We start from the raw sequence: 20587 nt of genomic DNA on the forward strand, positions 1-20587 counted from the left end.
TGCACGTTTTCACACAAAGGGTGGTGAGTGCCTGGAATGTGTTGCCAGCGGAGATGTTGGAAGCAGACACAATACCAACACTCAAGAAATACCTGGATAAATACATGAATAGGAAGGGAATAGAGGGATACCGATCCTGTAAGTGAAGACCGTTTTTAGTATGGAAGGGCAAAAGCTGTTTCAGCACTATAACAGGATCAGAAACCTACCTCTAATACAGGGTTCCAAGCAAGACAGGTGTAGTCTATGGGAGAGAACAATACCTACTGGGGAGAAGGAGTGGGGGTGTGGTTTCCCAACTTTTAGTATGACAGCGTGACAATAATGCAGTTTATTCACTATTACGTATCTTAGATTTTTTTTTTAAGGTTCCTAGAAATCAGTCTGTATTTTCCATCCTGAGATTTTAATGCACTCTATATTCCCTTCTGAGTTTATTGAACAAACTGGACAAATTTTCCCTAAAAAATAAATCAGATTCAATAAAGTCAACGTAAACCTTCCATTTCTTGAAACAGCAGTAACAATTAGTGAACATTTTTATTACACAGCCCATAAAATAACAGATTAGATACCCCCAATAATACACTTCATAAGGTATTATCTTGTACAATTAGATAACATACAAGTGTTCAAAGAGTTAGACTGCTCAGAAACTAACAACATGCATTCATTAAGCAATTAAAGTAGGCATAATTTGTGCTTTTTTTCAGAAATAATTTTACAATTTAAAACTAAACCCTGAGGAAACTTTAACAACACTGGAAAATTGCATATTTTTAAAATAAAATTCTCCCAATGAATAACATCAAGATTGCTACAAGATAGTACAGTACAATGTAAACTGTCAATGGCAAATAATTCAACCTTCATTTAGCACATAAAATTTACTATCAAAAAACTGCAACTGTCCCGAAAGCTCAGATTTCCAATCAAATGCTTGCTATGATTCTTCAATATTTAAAAAAGGAACCTGAACTTTCAACTATTTTTTCCCACAGAGGTAGAAAATTTACAGATCAGCAAATATTTATTTGGTGTATTTATCCCTCTGATTATAAACTCAATTAGAGAAAAAAAAATCAGCAAAATAGAACTATCCCCAAGCAACTTTGTACTGTTCAATTGACTATTCAGAGAGTCTAATCAACTTCAGCAAACATTCACTTTTCCCCTTTTGGTCACAATACCAAAAAAATAGCAGTGGAATGTGGCTTTATAATAATGCTATTTAAAATAATGCTAAACACAATTCCAACAGTTTGAAGCACAGAACTGAGGAATAAGACCAAAGGAGCAATTCAATGAGGCTGATTTTACTAGCTAAGCAGGTTTCGGGCCGGTAATGCAAGATGCTTTGGTTGGCCTAAGATGGACATTAGTGTATTTTAACTCAGCTCATCAACAGCTGCCCACTGAAACAGGTGAAAACAGTTTCCAGGAGATAACATTCTGACACTGAGCAGCACCAAAGGGCAGCCTGTAGGTGGGGATTGTTACAGCTTTCTGTGTAAGGCTTTGGAGTACTGCTCCTCCTGACCTGACAAATGAACAATTTTCACTGTTGCTTACACTTGGTGAAATACACAGTGACTAACTTGCTCAGGTAGAGGTTGAAATTTACAATACAGAACTTCAAGCAGGGGATTCCCATAAACTTCCATGCAGACCTCACCAGCTGCAGATGAAATAACATTTAAAACAACAACAGCACAATTACAATGGTCCATAAAATTCATGCAATGTTAAGACAGTCACAATGAGTTATTTTGAAGTCCCACAGCCTACCAGATCTGCTAGATTCAAATCGACTGCATCTTTTCACATCAGATTTCAATTCAGACTCTTACTCTTATTTGGTTTTGCTAATGTTGAGATTTAAATGGTGCTAATCTCTCTGGATACAAAGCCCACTCTCAAGTGGATTCTCTCCGTAACATTCCCAGAAATTATCATCACTATTTTACTGAGTGGATGGCTTTGTGGGAAGTGGGCAACTTTGGAAAAGTAACAACATTTTAAGATATAACCTCCTTGATTTGTGTACACAATTTATGATCTGTGTTTTGTATTTTTTTTAGAAGTTGATGTGAAATTGAGTCTTATCCTTTTAACAATTAAACAAAATAATCTTTCACAACTCAGTCGGCCTCGAGCATACTTCATGACACTGGGAAAACTTCATTATTACTCAGTTCTGCATTTCATTTTATGAATGACTTGATTAAAATGGATTGCATTTATAATGGTATCTTTAAACATACTAAAACATCAGAAAGTCTTTAGTGCCCTAGTCAGACAAAATCTGGCACAAAAATAAAGAGAGATGATCAAAGAAGGTTGAAATAGGGTCTTTACACAGAGATGAAACTTGCAAACGAAAGTCTAAAATCAATTGCCTTGTGTTCCCAACATTTTCTGGTGATTGAAGCTGGATGTTGGTTAATTGAGCTGAAAACACAAAGGCAATGGATGGATTGAGAGGTGGTGGCAAGGTGGGACTGGCTGTCAAAAAAAAGCATCAAATTGGAAACAGTCACTTGAGGCAGCTTAGTGATGAAAACTAGAAGGACCAGTGTTGATTCTGGCAATTGGACATAACGTAGCCAAAATGGGGTAGGCAAAGGCAGTTTCATTCAACTACACAACAGAAGAAAGGCCGGGGATGGGGTTGCGGTGTGGTGTAGGCAGCTGGATCAAACCCTACAGAGATTGAGAAATTGTTCATACTGAATGGCAGTCTGTCAGAGGGGACAAGGGTAACAGCAAGGGTTTAATGTTAACGAGAGAGGTCAATGCCTGATAGAGAAACATTATTAAGTAGCACAGGAGCTGGGAAGGAAAACAGAATGGCTATCAGCTAAAGATGAGTATGGTTGAGAGGACACTGCATGAATTTCATATAGTGCTCTGTGCTAGTTTGACCAGAAATAGAGCAGGAACAAGTAAACAAGTAAGTTCAGGACTAGAACAAGGGGGAATCTCAGTTTCATGGTTTTGGAGAAAGGGATAATGCAGCAAAGCAGACAAAGAGAGTGTCTGAATCTTAGTGGCAAAAAAGTCCATGATGGCGATTATACCAACGAGTATAGAAGGAAATGAAAAGTCAGGGATGGTTTAAGAAGGCAGTTAGTGATACAGAAAAGAATTTAATAACCTTTACTTAACAGAAAAAACATGGTGCAAACAACAGCTTTGGTACAGAAGGACCTGACAAAAATTGGTGTAGTCCAGCAAGGTCTAGCAACGAATAAGAGTTGGACAGCAAGCTCAAGATCAAGTCTGCCCTTTGAATTTGACGAGGTAACGGATAGGGGAAGGTTTACAAGGCAATCAACCATAGTTGGAAAGTGAAGGTTTTACTTGTAACAACAGCATCAAACATTGAGTACAGCAAGTAACTGGGTGATCAATGGCTGCAGAAATGTCAAAAATGGAGGGGCAATGGTCTACTTCAACATAGTGAAATGTTTCTTGTAAAGGAGCCTCAGAAGCAGATCAGATACTGGAATCAAAATTATCTAGTGTAGTGTGACATTGTAGTCACTAAAAGAATCAGAATTCAGTCAAGGAGAAGCTGGATTTTTGCAGAGGATCCAGCACAAATTAAAGCTGGGAAAGCAGAAGCTAGTGAGTAGGGATGGGCACTGCGCTAGAAAACATAACCTTAGAATATGAGTGACACAGCACGGTCAAGAGAACAGTAGCATTATCTTGATGTGGAGAAGAATCCTGGAGTACGGAAAGTCAAATGTAAGCCACTGACGAGCAGAGTGGGGACAGGGGGGAGGAATTACTTCACCTTGTGTGCATTTTATTTTATACATACTTAATATTTGCAGCATCTGAACATGCTTTCATCCATAAATAAACAAGACAGTATCTTCTGAAACTGGAAAAGAACACTGCATTCCCCAGCAAATCTGTGCCTTTAACATGTACATCACTTTAGCATTTTGCTGCACTTATTTGATGCTAGCATTATACTGCACGTTTAATTGCACAATTATTTACATTATAGATTAGGTTTTGATTTGGTAAAACCAGTCTCCTTACCGAATATCAAAATACAAAAAAATCCAAGAGACTAGCACACCTTGTTTAATAAAGACATCAAACAGTTAGTTCAGTAGCACTACATATGCGAGTTTATACAGAAATCTCAGGAGCTAAGTTAGGAAGCAGGTGAACATTTTTCGATAAGGCTGTCAGTAATGTAAATACAATGGAGGATTTTTTCATAGTATTGTTTTTCATCTGAGTAATTTACAGTCCAGGCAACCACTTCAACCCCTCTTTCAGCCCAGAACCGAATGTAGTCCCTGCAGAAAGTGAAAATTGGAGAGTTATATAGATTGATTTCACTTCTTAAAAGCAGCAAATTTATTCATTTCACTTTCCCTAAACATTTTTCCAGCGTCTTCCTCCTCTCCACAGTTCTAGACATTTCATAATTAGTCTATTTAGACATGTTATCATATGCCTCTAGGCTTGAACCCAGGCTTCCCTGTCCAGAAGTAGGACACTACCACTGTGTCACAAGACCGTTCTCCACAGTTCTGTACATTGTTGATTGGAACTGAGTTTAAAACTTATTCTCCCTTTAAAGGCACATTTAGGAAAATCTTTTCCCTGAGGGCAGTAAATGGAAATCTCTTCCCTAAAAGGAAAACGACACTGCATCACTGGATTTATTCAAGGATGAGTTTGTTAGATTTTTGACAGACAAGGGAATCGTTCATTATAGAGTATGGACACGAGTGTGGTTGAGACTACAACTGGCCACGATCATACTGAATGGCAGAACTGGCTTAAAAAGCCAAATGGACTACTCTTGTTTCTAATTCCAATGTACTTGCAACCACATTTTTGGAAGCACTTTGGGAAGCTTCAATACCTTAAAGTTGCTAAAATGAACAAGTGTTTCTTGCAATAATGCAAGCTAGCAGATGCTTTCACACCATATTTTTAATGCCACTACCACACAAGTGCACAGACAATATCTTAAACACTGTCTATGGGGGAGGGAGTGGGTAGAATGGGGCAGGGTATTTATTTCATCTAGCAATCTTCGTTAAAGAAATTTGACCAGTGGCCAAACACAAGTCGATCATAAAAACAAGTGTCAAACCATTATGCAACTACGAGAAAGCGTGAAAGTATCTGAACCAAATAGTGACTCTGGCATAATCTAATAAGTTGGCCTCATGATGAGAAACACTGAATGATCAAGAGCTTTTGACAAAGTGCATACTTAAGTCAGCAAAAGGTTTCAAATTTGCTTGCATATAGCTGAAAAGAAGCAGACCTCACAATCAAGCAAATTTGTTCTGGAGTACAAGAAAGTCAGTGTAGATCTACATCCTAACTCAATTTACCCACTTTGGTTCTCTATTCATGAACAGTTGCAATGAACATAAACCAATCAATCGCAATTTTGAAATTTTCAACTGACCCCCATCTCAGCTGCCTGTTTTTAAGGGATGGACAAGGTATTTGCTGACAGCATGCCCAAATACAAGCACATTTGCTCCCTTGGTTTGGATTTCCCTCTAACGATTTTCTTCAATAGATCACCTGGGAATCTACCATATTCAAGAAATGCTGGCTTTTACCAATGCAAAGCATCTTCATAAACTTGGTTTTCACATCATTCTGGTGATTTTCTGAGCAAATCTCTCGTCTAAATTGCCCAAGAGAAATAGCTAACTACTCTTTTCTCAGCTGCCACGTAATTATTAATTCATTAAAGTAATTAATAGATTATAAATACTCATTTTAACTTAGTTATTAATTACCAAAAACAAACTTCAAAAAAAATTATGCATAGGAGGCAGTTTCTTGCAGATTAAACCAAATTTGAAATTTGGTTCCCACAGGGCCAGATACCTGAACATGCTAACATGTTCTAATATCCTACTAAAGCTGACCTAATATCAAAAGGCAAATATTTTAACACTGATCTCATGAAGTCTAATCCTTGACTATCCATTGCCCCTATGATGCCTGAATGAAGAGGTCCAAGAAGAACCTTTTAAAAGTATTAATTTTAAAACCAAATTTCCAATCATGTACAAAGCAAATTATTTTGAGAAACTGTGCACAATTAGAGCTGAGAGTTCAGCTTGGTGAGGAGTGACTGACAGATCACAATCTATGAAGTCTTATTATAATTTTGATAGCCAAGGCACTTAAAAACAATTAGCTTTCAGAAGGCAAGAGAATTCGAAGAAACAAATGTAAGAGGTCATTTCAGAGTCCGATAGTTGAAGATACAGAATAATAATTATCAAGTAATGCAAGATGCTGATAAAAATATAGTAAGGCCTCCCAAGTCTGTGGTCAGTTGTGTCCACAGGTCCAATCCTTCCAGCACGCAATTCAAAGCTCCATGTACTGTTTCTGTGTAACACAGCAGTTCATCCAAGGCAGGAGAAGAAAACTTCAGATGAAGCCTTTAAAAAATATCAACATTCAATTAAATTGCCAACAGAAAGCATTTGAAGCTGTAAGAAAGTGGCGGAGTTTTGACACATCTACATATCTTTTACAAGAGATTTTATGGCTGTTTAAGGGAACAGCAGGCAGAGAGATCCAAAGAAGGAAGCAAACAATACAAAGTGAATAAGAAACAGGAGGACGAACTTGAGATATTCCTGGATAAAATGCACAGAAAAGAAAACCTGAGTATCCATGACATAAAAGATCAGGAAGATGTACAGAAAAATGAGGAGATAAAGATGACAGTGGCACTGAGTGTCACCTCTCTCTCATCCTTGTAACTACAAACCAGTGCATGGAATAGATTCAATGATGTGATGAGCTCAGTCGAGGTATTAAGGCACAATTACTTCTCTTTCTTGGGCAATATTACTAAGACTCTGACAATTCATTGTCTAAATTCTCCTCACTAATATCACAAGTTCTGCCATTAATGGGCTTTGTTCCTTGCACTGTGTGGTGCATTTATTCTACTAAGAAAACTTGCATTAATCTTTATTAGCCACTCCCTCCACTTTAACAGAATGGTACCACCAGATCTGCTAATCTGGATGTCCAACGCTACATAGGGCCAAACCCCCAAATGTCATCAGTTACCTAATGCACTCAATCATTTTTCAGGAGAAAACTGCAAATCACACCTGACAAGAACAAGTGACCAGAGAGGGCATAGGCAATACAGGAGACATCAGCTTCTATGAGATACGGGCCAAAGAGTTTTTGAAGGTGGCACAGTAAAGCTGAGAGGTAGGACATTCTGTAGGTTAATCTTCAGTTTGTATTATTTTACAAATCAACATTACAGCCAGCAGCTTCCTCAACTACAATAGCTGACTTAATACATCTTGAGTCGTGGTACCTCTTCCTCAGTATACCCTCATTCTCACACAGCAAACAGGCACAAGACAATGATAAACAGCAAAGTGTTAGTGGGAGCAAATTGCTTCCATGTAGATGACAATGAGCCAGGTATTGACAATGAAGGTTGGAATACAAAGCAGTTGAATCCAGGGTACAAGATCACATCCCATGTTTCTCTTCTAAAATCTCCTCTATTGCCCCTTGGACCACTCAATCCTCATTACCTTACACCATTTCATATTTTTCAGCCAGGAATATATCTAATTGAGAAGGTGATACTGGGTAATTGACCAAATGCATGGCAGTCATGGACTGGATAAGGATTTTCAGGCTATGCTTTCCCTTAGAACTCAGATCAGAGGAATTCTTGCCCCCCCAAAAAAATGACCAAACCAAGGGGAAGGACCCATCAGCATTATAGCCAATTCAGATACACAGCCAAAAGCTGTGATGCATCGCCCAGATCTAACTTGCACAAATCTCTCTCTGATTAAATGTGAAGTGTTAGGTCCATCCATTCAGTACATTACAAAGAGTGGCACATCTTCACATGGCTCAGGACAAAAGCTACGAGCTTTGCTTGTAAGATAAAGGGGCAGTTATGTCCCATTTTTCATGCTGGATGCACCAACATTTTCAAATGCTGCGGATTTGACTGACAGCCAATTAATTTTTCCTTATTTTTCTTCAATGATGGAAGCATCACCCTTGCAGGTCACATTTGCTCTACAAAGCTCTACAATTAGTTCTCCCGACCAAGAACTATCAAACCAGGAAAGCCTGGTCATCTAACACATTTGGCTAGCTATCAGACTGCGAACTAGACCAGAATAGGTACATCCACTGCTGGGCAGGTTATGTCCATTATGCAACTAATAAAACAGCTTTACCTGGAAGATCAGACTGTAGAGTCTACTGTCTCTCTAGTCAGAATGCAGTTGCACAAATAAGCAGAAGTTTCTAAAGCTCTGTAACTTCATGCTGGTATAAGTAGCATTCAAGAACAAGATGAAATATTATTCCTCATTTGAGATGAGATGCACTGCTAAGGTACCATTAGGAGATTGTTATTCTCCTAAATACAAATCTACATTTATCACTTGTTAAATGATCAGAGGAAAGTAAATGAGGTGTCTTTAGACTGAGATTAACTTAGAGGTTGACACTGTTGTTACAGAATACTTGAACATAATCAACCCTGCAACAGATTTAGTAATCCAATTTGCAAGTATAATAATTAACTGGTCAATGTTTCCTTGTTCTGGAGATTGTCTTTTTTTTAAATATTCAAAGGATGACGGCAGCAATCATTGCCCATCCCCAACTGCCCACACCCACAAGCCAGTTGAGAGTCAACCATGTTGCTGTGGGTCTGGAGTCACATGTAAGCCAGACCAGATAGGGATGGCAGTTTCCTTACCCACAAGGATATTAGAGAACCAGATGGATTTTTCCCAACAATCGACAATGGATTCATGGTCATCATTAGACTCTTAATTCTAGATATTTATTGGATTCAAATTTCACCATCTGCTGTGGCGGGAATTTGAACCTGAGTTGCCAGGTTTTGAGGAAGGGTGACTGGACCCGAAATACTAACTGTTTTCTCCTCCACAGACTCTGCCAGACCTGCGGAGCTTTTCCAGCAACTTTGTTTTTGTTCCTGATTTACAGCATCTGCAGTTCTTTTGGTTTTTATTTTGCCAGAACATGATCTGGGTCTCTCAATTGACAGTCCAGTATTAATATCACTCGGCCATCAAGTAAGGATTCTTCCCACCTGAAGCCAAAGCTCTAACAGATAGTGTCCAAGCTGATGATCTTCTTTACTGAGATGGCTACCAAGTAAAGGTGTTTGCACTGAAATGTAAGAAGCAGGTTACTCAAGTGTCCAATCAGTGTTTTTCATTCAGTTCAAAGCCCATCCCTAATTAACCCATGGGCAGTTAAGAGTCAAATATATTGCTGTTGGTCTGGAGTTACATATAGGAGGACTGAATAAGGTAGCAGATTTAATTCCCCAAGGTCATTAGGGAACCAGATGAGTTTTTTTGGGACAATCAAAAGTGGTTACATGATCAACATTAGGCTAGCTTTATAATTCCAGTTTCTGAAAATTAAATTCAAATGCCTTCAAGATAGATGTGAACCCATGAGTATTAACCTGGGCTCCGGATTACTGACCCAGTCACATTTTTATTAAGCCACCATCTCCCCTTAAGGTGGTACATGAAATTCAGCCTCATGCTGCTAGGACTGGAAGGTCTGAGCTATCAGGAAACAATGAGTAAGATGGGAGTATTTTCCTTGGAGTATCAAAGGTTGAGATGGACCTGATGGTGATGTACAAGATTGAGAGACACAAATTGGCTGAATAAGAAGGCACTTCTTCAATTAGCAGAAGCATCAATAATCAGAAGGCACAGATTTAAGCTAAGTGGTAGAGAGCCTTGGGGAATTGAGGGGAATGGCACCCGCAAACGATGGTGCGAGTCTGGAACTCACTTCCTGAAATGGCGGTTGAATCAAAAAAAATCTCAAAGCATTTAACTAGTATTTAGAATTCACTTGCATTGCCATGGCTTCCTGAGCTATGGGCAAAGAGATGGAAAATAGGGTTAGTGCAGTCAGATATTGGTTAACCACAGCAGAAATGACTGGCATTATTCTGTGCTGTCTAGGACTCATGAGTCATGCCTGTCACTCAAACAGTAGAGAACTGCAGTGAATAATAAGACAGCTGGGATCACTCAGCAATATTTACCTTTCCCCATAAGAGAGTTGGGGATGGTTATCCACTTCCAATTTGAAACAGAAGTTAGCAGGCAATGAAACTGTTCTCAACAGGAACGTTCTTCCTTAAGAAAGCTGCCTTCATTTTTACAATTTTTTATTTTCAAACTCAAAAGTCTGCCTTGAGAATCTGACAGGTAAAGGAAGGAAAAAAAGAAACAGATCCCCAGGATTAGATACCTTTACTAAAATGACTTTGGGCCAGTAGGAACAGGAGTTACCTCTGGCAAACCCATACCTCTCAGTTTCCTGTCCAAAAATCTTCCCCCCACTTTCTTTCTGGCTCAAAGTGCCAGGATCAGGTTTTCATAAGGCAAGTAGCACAGCCAAAGCAAAGATCCTCTCACTCTGCTCCAACAATGTCACTTCTTCCAAACTTCAGCAGAGACTTCTTTTCCACCTCTTCAAATTTTCTATCACCTACTTAGCCGCTCCTGAAACCAAATAACCAATTTCACACTTACTTTTCCCGAATTAAGGCTGGCTTGATATTTTAAGAATCAAGTGAAAATTTATGCCCAATTTATTGCACATTGGCTAACACAACATTAGTAATTGAAGAGATTTTAATTCCATTATGACTGAGCTTGAATTCAGAATCTCTCTGAATGGTACTCAAACTCAATGAACCACTGAACAATTTTTAAAAACCAGAGTAAGATATTTAATACTTACACTGATATGAAATTTTTCTGCATTAAAAATGCAGAAATACCAAAGAATTTCCACAAAAAAGCATGAAGGGACCAGTCCAAAATGATATCCAGCAACATGTACCAGTAGTGCCTATAGTCGTGAAATTTTGGTTTACCATTCCCATAGAAACTTAGCCTCCAAGGTCGATGTGAGAGCGCAGTTGCTACATTCTTGTCAACTTGTTTCATCTTCAATGGCACATGAATGAAATAAATATGAAAATAAACATTTTGTTTTATCTTGCACATAAAATCACCAAAGTAGCAATTGTATTCTAACATTTTTCATTAAATTTTCCTTAATACTTATACCATTTCCATGCAGAATTACAGAATAAAAACTATGTGCCTTTGATGGAGTTTAAAGCGTTTTAATACCTTGAAAATGACCAGTGGATCAAAAGAACACACAATGCTTTTGGTGTACAGTTCAGGATATTCCTGATACATCTTTTTCAAGGCTGCAGAAGCCTGAAAAACAAACCGGTTAAAATCAAAAATGCATGCCATACATATATACACACACTTTTTAATCAAAGCTTAAATACAACTAAGACAACACTAATGATAAATGATGCAATTTATGTCTGTGACATCAAGGTTGCATTTGACTGAGAACAGCATTGAGGGGACCTTGCAAAAACTTAAATCAATGGGAATCAGGTGAGAAACTCTCCACTAGTTAAAGTCATACCTGGCACATTGGAAGATGGCCATGGTTCTTGGAAGTCAGTCATCTCAGCTTCAGAACATCTCTGCAGGGGAGTTCGTCAGTGTAGTGTTCTAGGCCCAACCATCCTCAGATGTTTCATCAATGACATTCCCTCTATTGTAAATTCAGAAGTGGGGATGTAGAGAACCTTTCAGAACTCTTCAGATACTGAAGCAGCCTATGTTCAAATGCAGCAAGACCTGGACAATTTCCAGGTTTGGGCTGAAATGTGCCAATGACATTTGCACCACACTGTGACCAGCTCCAATAAGAGATAATGGCACCACGAATGCTCAACATTCAGTGGTGTTAACAGCACTGAAAGCCCATTATCAACTTACTGACGTTGGGGGTTGGTGGGCGGTGCTTACCATTGACTAGAAACTGAACTGCATCAGATATATAATTACAGTGCCTATACAAGTAGGTCAAAGGCTAGGAATCCTGCAAGTAACTCACCTGACTCCTGAAAGACTGTTCACAATCTACAAGGCATAATTCAGGAGTGAGATAGAATACTCCCCACTTGCCTGGTTTGGTGGAGCTGCACCCATCCTGAAGGCAGACACCATCCAGGACAAAGCAGCCCGCTTTATTGGCACCACATCGACAAACATCCATTTCCTTTATCACCCAAAGCATTTTCCAACCCCATGACCACTACCATCCAAGAAGGCAGCAGCAGCAGATACATTAGATACACCATGAACTGCAAGTTCCCCTCCAAGCCACTCACCATCCTGACTCGGAAATATATCAGCGTATCTTCAGTGTTGCTGGGTCAAAAGTCCTGGAATTTCTTCCCTAACAGCATTGTGGGTCTACCTACCACACATGGACTGCAGCAACTCCAGAATAAAGCTCACATTGTCAAAGGCAACTAAGGATAGTCAATAAATGTTGACCCGGTCAGCAATCCCCACATCCCTCAAGTGATCAAGAAAAATATAGCCACCTATGTGTGTGTTATATGTCTGTGTGACCATTCCATTTTTGTGCCTGATTGTCCACAAACTGCAACTGTCAGACATAACTTGATCAGGACTGACGACAGAACAAAACATTTCACAACATCTGAAAAACAGAACTTCCTGTATCCATTTGAAGCTTTCTTCCCTCGTCTTCAGTGCTTAAGCCAAATCCTCATATCGCCTTTAACACAAAATGTCCCAAGGTGCTTTGGAGATGAGAGCTATAAGAATAGGGAAGGGGTTGAATGTCGAACCCTAGAGGAAGAGATTAGGATGGGTGTCAGAAAGTTTGGTTGTAAGGGTGGGCTGAGAAAAAAAAATTAACTTTCATTAATACAGAACTTTTCACATCTTTTGTATCTTAGAACATTCCTTAGAATTTCATATAGTCACACTTATTTACATGAAGAAAAGCTACAAACAGTGAAGACGTAGACAGATGTAGGGGTTTATGTAGACAAATCAGTCAAATACAAATAAAACCCCACAAAAAGCTGTTTCAGAGTTTTAAAATGTTAGAGCACAAATAGTGGAAAATATTATCACAACTATTCCCAAGCCCTGTTTAGACTACATTTGGAATAGCCGAGCAGTTTAGGTGCAGATTTACCAAAACATTACTAAAGCTCCCACTGTTAGATAAGGAGAAAAGATTACATCAACTATGCTTGTATTTCCAGCAATATGAAAAATTAAGGGGCAGTCAGAACTTTCAAAGGAACACAGTGGAAAGAGAGATTAACCTTTTCCAAAAAACCGTAGGACATGGGAGTATAATTAGGGGGTGATTGAGGGGTGATAGATTTAAGACAGATGTCAGAGGCAGGTTCTTTCCTCAGAGTGGGAAGGACATGGAATGCTCTGCCTGCCAATGTAGTTAACTCAGCCACATTAGGGGCATTTAAACAGTCCTTGGATAAGCATATGGATGATGATGGGATAGTATAGGGGGATGGGCTTAGATTAGTTCACAGGTTGGCGCAACATCGAGGGCTGAAGGGCCTGTTCTGCGCTGTATTGTTCTGTGTTCTAATTAGGCTACTTGACCCACTGAATCTGCTCCATCATTTGACGATGGTTGATATGTTCCTCAAACTCATTTTTCTGCCTTCTCCTCACAACCCTTGATCCCATTACTAGTCAAGAATCTATGTCGGTTTTAAATACACTCAAAGATTCAGCCTCCACAACCTCTGTGTCAATGAGTTCTACAGGTTCACCATGCTCTGGCTGAAGAAATTCCTTCCCATCTCAGTTCTAAAAGGTCATCCCTTTACTCCAAGGCTGAGGCTCTTGCGGTCTTAGTCGTTCCTACAAGTGGATTTTCGATTTTAATCTAAGCGTTTGAAATGAAAGCAAGTCTCTAGCTTAAATAAATTCTCCTAAAGGGAGTAACTAGATTAATCTAGAGAGATGTCATCACAGGAGACCTCAGACCCATGTATTCTCCTCTTGCACAGAAGTGGGAAATAAGGCATGCTTCAGATGTGCAAGAAGTACGTCTAATTGCAGTTATTGGCTCACCGCTTTTTGGAGTTAGAGTTGTGGATGGATTCACTGCAAAGCTGAGAATGTCATGGATAGCATGTTTAGCAACGTGCAGAAACGGAATGGGTCACCATAAGACAAAGTAAATGGCTCAGCACGGAAGTGCAAGCATCCCCTTTGGCCATCGCATATCGAACAGATACCATTTTGGATACTTTTGTGGGAGGAATGGCCTCTCAGGCGAAAGCACCATTAGTTAGTTCCATGGAACCATGGGTGGTTTTGCTGCACAGAAGAGGTGGGGGGAATGAGCAGCACACCGAAGTGATAAGGGATTCAATAGTAAGGCTCACAGTCAGGTATTTCTGTAGACACAGACATGAAACCATGATAGTATAATGCATGACAGTGTGTTGCCTCCCCAGTGACATCAGGGTCAGGGATGTCGAGGAGAAGTTTCAGGAAACTGACGACATTCTGGAGGAGGAGGGTGAACAGCCAGAGGTCATGGGACATCTAGACACTAATAGCATAAGTAAACAAAGTGAGGAGGACCTAAAAGTTGAATACAGGAAATGAAAATACAGGACGTCAAACACAGTAACCTCAGGATTACTTCCATTGCTACATGCTAGTGAAATCAGAAATAAGAGGATAGATTAGACAAATGACAGATCAGAAATTATGTAGCAGAAAAGGCTTTAGGTTGTTGACACACTGGGACTGTTTCTGGAAAGGTGGGACCTGTACAAGCCTGATGGGCAGAGCTGGGACAAATACCCTCATGGGGGCTTTTGCTAGTTCCTTTGATGAGGTTTTCTGGGGATGGCTGGAGATGGGAACCCAAGTATACACTTAGGATGGTTCAGATTCATATCAGAAAAAGGGAGGTAAAACATTTGTGATGTAGTCAGCGACTTTGAAAGTCAAAAGAAACAGGGTTTAAAACGTGTCTGTATTCAATATCACCAAAATTCCTACTAAAGAACATAACCACATTGTATTCCAGCTACTTTGCCTACTCTCATGGTCTGCCCAAGTCCTTCTGCAGCCTCCTTCCTCCTCAACATTACCTGTCCCTCCACCAACCTTTGTATCATCTGCAAACTTATCAACAATTCCCTCAGTTCCTTTGTGCAGATTAATTTATAGCTTGAACGGTTGCAGTTACAAAACTGAGCTCAGTGGACCTCCACAGCCATCAGCAGCCATCTTGTGAAAAAATCCTACATGCCTACTCTCTGCATGTTGCCAGTCAGCCAGTCTTCTATTCACGCCATCTACTTCATTACTAACACGTTGGGTTCTTATCTTATTTCGCAGTCTCCTGGGCTGCATTTTTTCAACTGAGGAGCTGAAAGCAAGTGTTCAAATAACAGCATTCTAAAGTGAAGTTCTAGAAATGCTAGAAAACATTAGAAATACTTTTCACACACAGAGGAGAAATACAGTATGATCATATTTAAACTGTCATTTCAGTTACCATAGTCAAGATGGATTTTTTTTTTGCTGGACAAGAAAACTACAGGCTCTGTAGCCAAGGCTGGTGGATACAGCTGGGTTGGATCAGCCTATGATCAACATACTGAATAGCAAAACAGACTCCAGGGATGAAGTGACCTACCCCTGCTTCTATATTCCAAATCACAGAATAACAAAAAATAAAAACAACACCATTTGGTTGATTACAGCCACGTTGGCTTTGCGAAAAAAATTGTCCAAACAGGCCCTTTTCCAAAGTTGCGCACTTTTACTGGCTTGCAAACATCAATTCAGTTATCCACTGAAATTTGACACAAGTACTTGCAGAGCTCTTTCACACAGCACATTCCAGATTATAACCTGTTGTAGTAAATGTCTCGTCAGCTTGCCTTTGGGTCTTTTAGCAATTACTTTAACTCAGCTACTTCTAGAAACTGTTTCTCCTTTGCCCATCATTTGCACTCTTAAATCTTCCCTTAACATTCCATACTCCCCAGCTTCTCTAAACTTTCCACACAATTGAAGGACCACATTCCTAGTACCTTTCCCGTAAATCTGTTCTGCGTCCTCCAAAGAATGGCCTTGATAATGAAATACTTTTAAAATAGAGCTGCTGTTAGGTAAGCAACTACAGCAGCCAATTTGTGTATAGCATTGGTCAATTAACATCCGATTAATCAACAGCCAATAGATGTGTTTTTATTTACAGTAGATCCACGTAAAAAAAAAATCTAAAAGAAACCAGGAACTGAAAAGAGATAGAAAAATAAGTGAGATTAAGATATCAGAACGTGCAAATCATTGATATTTTGCAATAGTTGAGAAATATACTCTGGATGTACGCTATTATCTTTGATGTCTGGTGATCTTCCCAGTCAGCATTGCTCAGAGTCCAGAACAAGCCATTATAATATTAATATGGCCATGTTCTGTCATTGCACGTCAGCCCCATTAATAGCCATTCTTTCAATATCTACACATCTAATTTAAAAAAGGAGACTTCTCAATTCTCATCACAATTGCATTCCAAGTGGGAAAGAGAAACAAACACAAAAATTAGGGACAGAGGTCCAGAGGAGAGGCCCACTGTAACTAAAACCTTGATCACCTTGAAACGAAACTGTGATGTACAGAAGATAACGGGAACTGCAGATGCTGAAGAATCCAAGATAACAAAGTGTGGAGCTGGATGAACACAGCAGGCCAAGCAGCATCTCAGGAGCACAAAAGCTGACGTTTCGGGCCTAGACCCTCCTCTGATGAAGGTCTAGGCCCGAAACATCAGCTTTTGTGCTCCTGAGATGCTGCTTGGCCTGCTGTGTTCATCCAGCTCCACACTTTGTTATCTGTGATGTACAGAAGGTCAGTTTTGAAAGACGACCGTAAAATGAGATACAAAACTGCAGTAAGTTGCAGACATGAGATGGGTGCATGATCATTGACGAGTTTTACGAGATCAATAAATTTAAATGTAATAAGAGTACTCAGGTCAGTGAGTAAGGATTTAGTGCAGGATAGATTACGAGTGCTCCATTCCAGATAAATTGGGATTGGAGGGAGGATCCGAGATGAAAGGTGACAGGAAAGACATTGCAGAATGCAGAAATGACAATATGATAGCACAAAATTGAAAGCCCTCTCTATCTATACAAAGCACTGCAGAAATTTGTCAAAAATCCTTTGGCAGCATCTCCCAAACCCATGAACATTTCCATCTCGAAGGACAAGGGCAACAGATACATGGGAACACAACCACCTACAAGTTACCCTTCCAAGCCACTCACTATGTTGGAAATAATAAAATCCTGGAATTCTTTCCATAATGTCCTTTTGGATCTACCTACAGCACACAGGCTGTAACAGCTGAAGGGTGCAACAAATGCCGGCCCAACCAGCAACACCCATGTCCCACAAGTGAATTTAAAAAAAGCAAAAGGTACTAACGTAGGGATGTTAGAATTGCAAATGAGAAATATGGTTTAGAGGTAAAATCTAGTTTATATTCCAGCAGAGGATCAAAAAGGGGTTTTAATAATCTGGTTCATGCACCGAATGGCCCAAGAAGGATTTCTATGTTCTTAGCTCGTGGAGGATGAGCGCCAACTCTGACACTTCTTCCCATTTCCCCTGACCATGACTCCACAGCTGAACACAAAGCCATTATTTCAAGAACTGTCAATGACCTCATCTGCTCTGGCGATCTTCCTGCCACAGCTTCTTCCCATCTAATTTCCGATATTCTTTGCTTGCAATGCAGCCTCCTCCACTCAGGGAGGCCTAACATAGCCATCCAGTCTATCATGTGAACAACTCTGTCCACAAGAACTACCCCAACTTAACAGTCACTTGCAATTTCAACCCACCATCTTTCTGTCATGCTCACATTTCTTTTCTCGGCCTGCTGCAATATTCTAGTAAATCCTATTACAACTGGAAGAACAGCACCTCATTTTCTGTTTAAGCAACTTTATATCCTTCTGGACTCAACATTGAGTTCAATATCTTCAGACATGTAATCTGTTCTCTGACACACTAAGTATTCTCCCCAGAGACCACATCTTGTTTACATCTTTCGGTTTTCACTTGAAGTTGGCTTTTGTTCTGCTATTAACATTCACTCTGGATCCATGCTCTAGCCTCCTCTGCTCTTTTAAACTCAGGACAGAAATAAAAATGTGAACCCCTGTACCGCCCAACCTTACCAACACTACACCCATTAGACAACTCCTGGGGTGGGGATAGCACTGATAAAATACAGAGTAAAATTTCCTCTACCCTATCTAACCAGAAGGAATAATTTCCTTGACTCTTAAAAAGAATGTATCTTTAAATCTAGACAATCAAAAAAATCAATGAATAAACAAAAATAAAAACCCTCTTGACTCTGCCCCCTCCAAGCAAGGGGTTGATAGTAAAATAAATATTCCCTGGTTCGTTCAAAAGCAAAGGAAACTCGAAAATCCTCTGCTCGCTCCCATGGAATGCTCCCAGCACAGGGACAACTTAGGTTTCAAAATCCAGAGGAAAGTGCTTTTCTACTCATTTTAACCAAATACAAAACTCTCTCTTACTGACCCCATCAAGCACACCAGAGATAGGGACAGTATGGGATTTAAATAAAAGCCCCCTTTGGCTCTTCCAAGGGGTCCAAAATAAACACAAAAGAAAAAAATCTAAGTAAATTAAAACAGCGTTTTGCTAGGCATAAAACTGAGACTCACACAAAAAGTCGAATAGAAACTTACGCTACTAAATCAAAATATCATTATTCAAACTGATGATACTTTACAGCCGCCATGATGCCCATTGTCACAAAAGGCCTCAAGCCTCCTCCACAATCATTATCATCTCTGTGCTTTTTGTTCTAGGATCTCCCTCACCCTCTAACCATTCCCTGATCTTCCCTGTTCCACTTGCTCGTCTCCATCTTTCTCAACAGTATGAAATCCAATGTTTTACTCTTCTCTTCAGTTTAAAAAAAACGTCATACTGGATTTGACACTTCCTGTTTTTAATTTTGAGCTGTTCAGTTTGAGAAATCTGAGTCATTCTTAATTTGATGCCAGACAAGCATTCACAAGATTGACAGAAGTACAGCAGAACCTCTGCTTACAGAAGCTAACACAAATTATTTCACTGAGGTACAACACAAAAGGTGGAGAGAGAAGTGGGGGCGGGGGCGGGGGGGGGAGAGGCAGAGAGAGGGGGAGAGGGAGAGGGAGAAAAGAGGAGAGAGAGAGAGAGAGAGAGAGGGGGGGGGGGGAGAAAAGAGGAGAGAGAGGGGGAGAAAAGAGGAGAGAGAGAGAGGGGGAGGAAAATAATGGAAATTCTGGAAATGAAGGTGCAAGGGATGGGAAGCCTGCAGATGAGCATAGCAATTTGTCATCCCATCCAAATAGGCTTTGTTGGCACTTAAGTCCACATCAGCCAGCTTCACTAAAACTTATCCACATCTTCCTCTATTTCTCTCTCACTCTTCCGTGTGCTTGTCATCAGTTTAAACGTGACTAAGGTATCACCTAAACAACTCCTTATAATAAGGAGTACCATATCCTTGGGATAATGCGGTGTCTCAAAAATTTCTCACTGGATTTAATCATGAATGCCTTCTATAAATAACCCTTAGATTAGATTCCCTACACTGTGGAAACAGGCCCTTCAGCCCAACAAGTTCACACCACCCTTTGGAGCATCCCACCCAGACCCATCCTCCTATAACCCACACACCCATGAACACTACGGGCAATTTAGCACAGCCAATCCACCTAGCTTGCACATCTTTGGACTGTGGGAGGAAACCAGAGCGCCCAGAGGAAACCCACGCAGACACGGGGAGAATGTGCAAACTCCGCACAGACAGTTACCCGAGACTGGAATTGAACCCGTGTCCCTGGCGTTGAGAGGCTGTGGTGCTAGCCACTGAGCCGCCGTGCCGCCTTTTAGTTTTGGACTTTTCCATAAATAAACCATTTCCTTCTATTTACTCCAATAATTCTTTCATAATGTTACAATCTCCATTAGGTCACTTTCAGCGCTCCTCTCTGAGCCTTTCCCAGGTATAACCAGGTATATCAGTTCTGATATCAGTTCATCATATGGAATTGGCCAGTCAAGCAAATGCAGTGGAAGGTTGTGGTATAATTGATCCAGAAACCAGGAGCACCTGTTGACTAGAGATCGAAACAAAGAGACTGCAGTCGTTCATGCAATATCCATAGTCCACGAATAAATAAAAGTAAGATATCTAATAGATGACCTTGAAGAGAAAAGTGGAAGAAAAGCTGACTGAACGTTTCAGAATATTTGGGTGAAGTGAAACGCATTTAACAGAAAGTGTCAATGTCATGCAAAACTTGAAGAGAATAATTCATTTTTTAAAATTATACACGTGACTATGAGAATTGCATGTCACATCTTTGTTGCAAAACACTTCAAGGTAAAAATATTCCTCAAAGCAGTTCTGCACAACATTAGTGGTCTTTTAAATTACTCCATCAACATCCACTCAAAAACATATTCAGTTAGGACTTATTTACTTTGTGGTGCTCCAGAATATGATTAATATTGGCATTAACAAGGACAAC

The 20587-nt window shown here is 39.9% G+C and overlaps 1 protein-coding gene across 2 annotated transcripts in view; it reads right to left on the reverse strand.

The window, feature by feature from the left end:
• Positions 1–505: 505 nt before the first annotated feature.
• The window catches only part of gde1 (glycerophosphodiester phosphodiesterase 1), a 53944-nt gene continuing 33862 nt past the window's right edge, over positions 506–20587 (reverse strand). For both annotated transcript variants that reach the window (XM_048551741.2, XM_048551740.2), the window contains exons 4-6: positions 11229–11321; positions 10831–11039; positions 506–4322 (exon numbers count right to left, since the gene is read on the reverse strand). In XM_048551741.2, coding sequence (XP_048407698.1) covers positions 4175–4322; positions 10831–11039; positions 11229–11321 — 450 coding nt within the window. In that variant the 3' untranslated portion in view covers positions 506–4174. The remainder of the gene's footprint in view (positions 4323–10830; positions 11040–11228; positions 11322–20587) is intronic.

The sequence above is a fragment of the Stegostoma tigrinum genome, chromosome 23, assembly GCF_030684315.1.
Source record: "Stegostoma tigrinum isolate sSteTig4 chromosome 23, sSteTig4.hap1, whole genome shotgun sequence".
In the NCBI taxonomy this organism is placed as follows: Eukaryota; Metazoa; Chordata; class Chondrichthyes; order Orectolobiformes; family Stegostomatidae; genus Stegostoma; species Stegostoma tigrinum.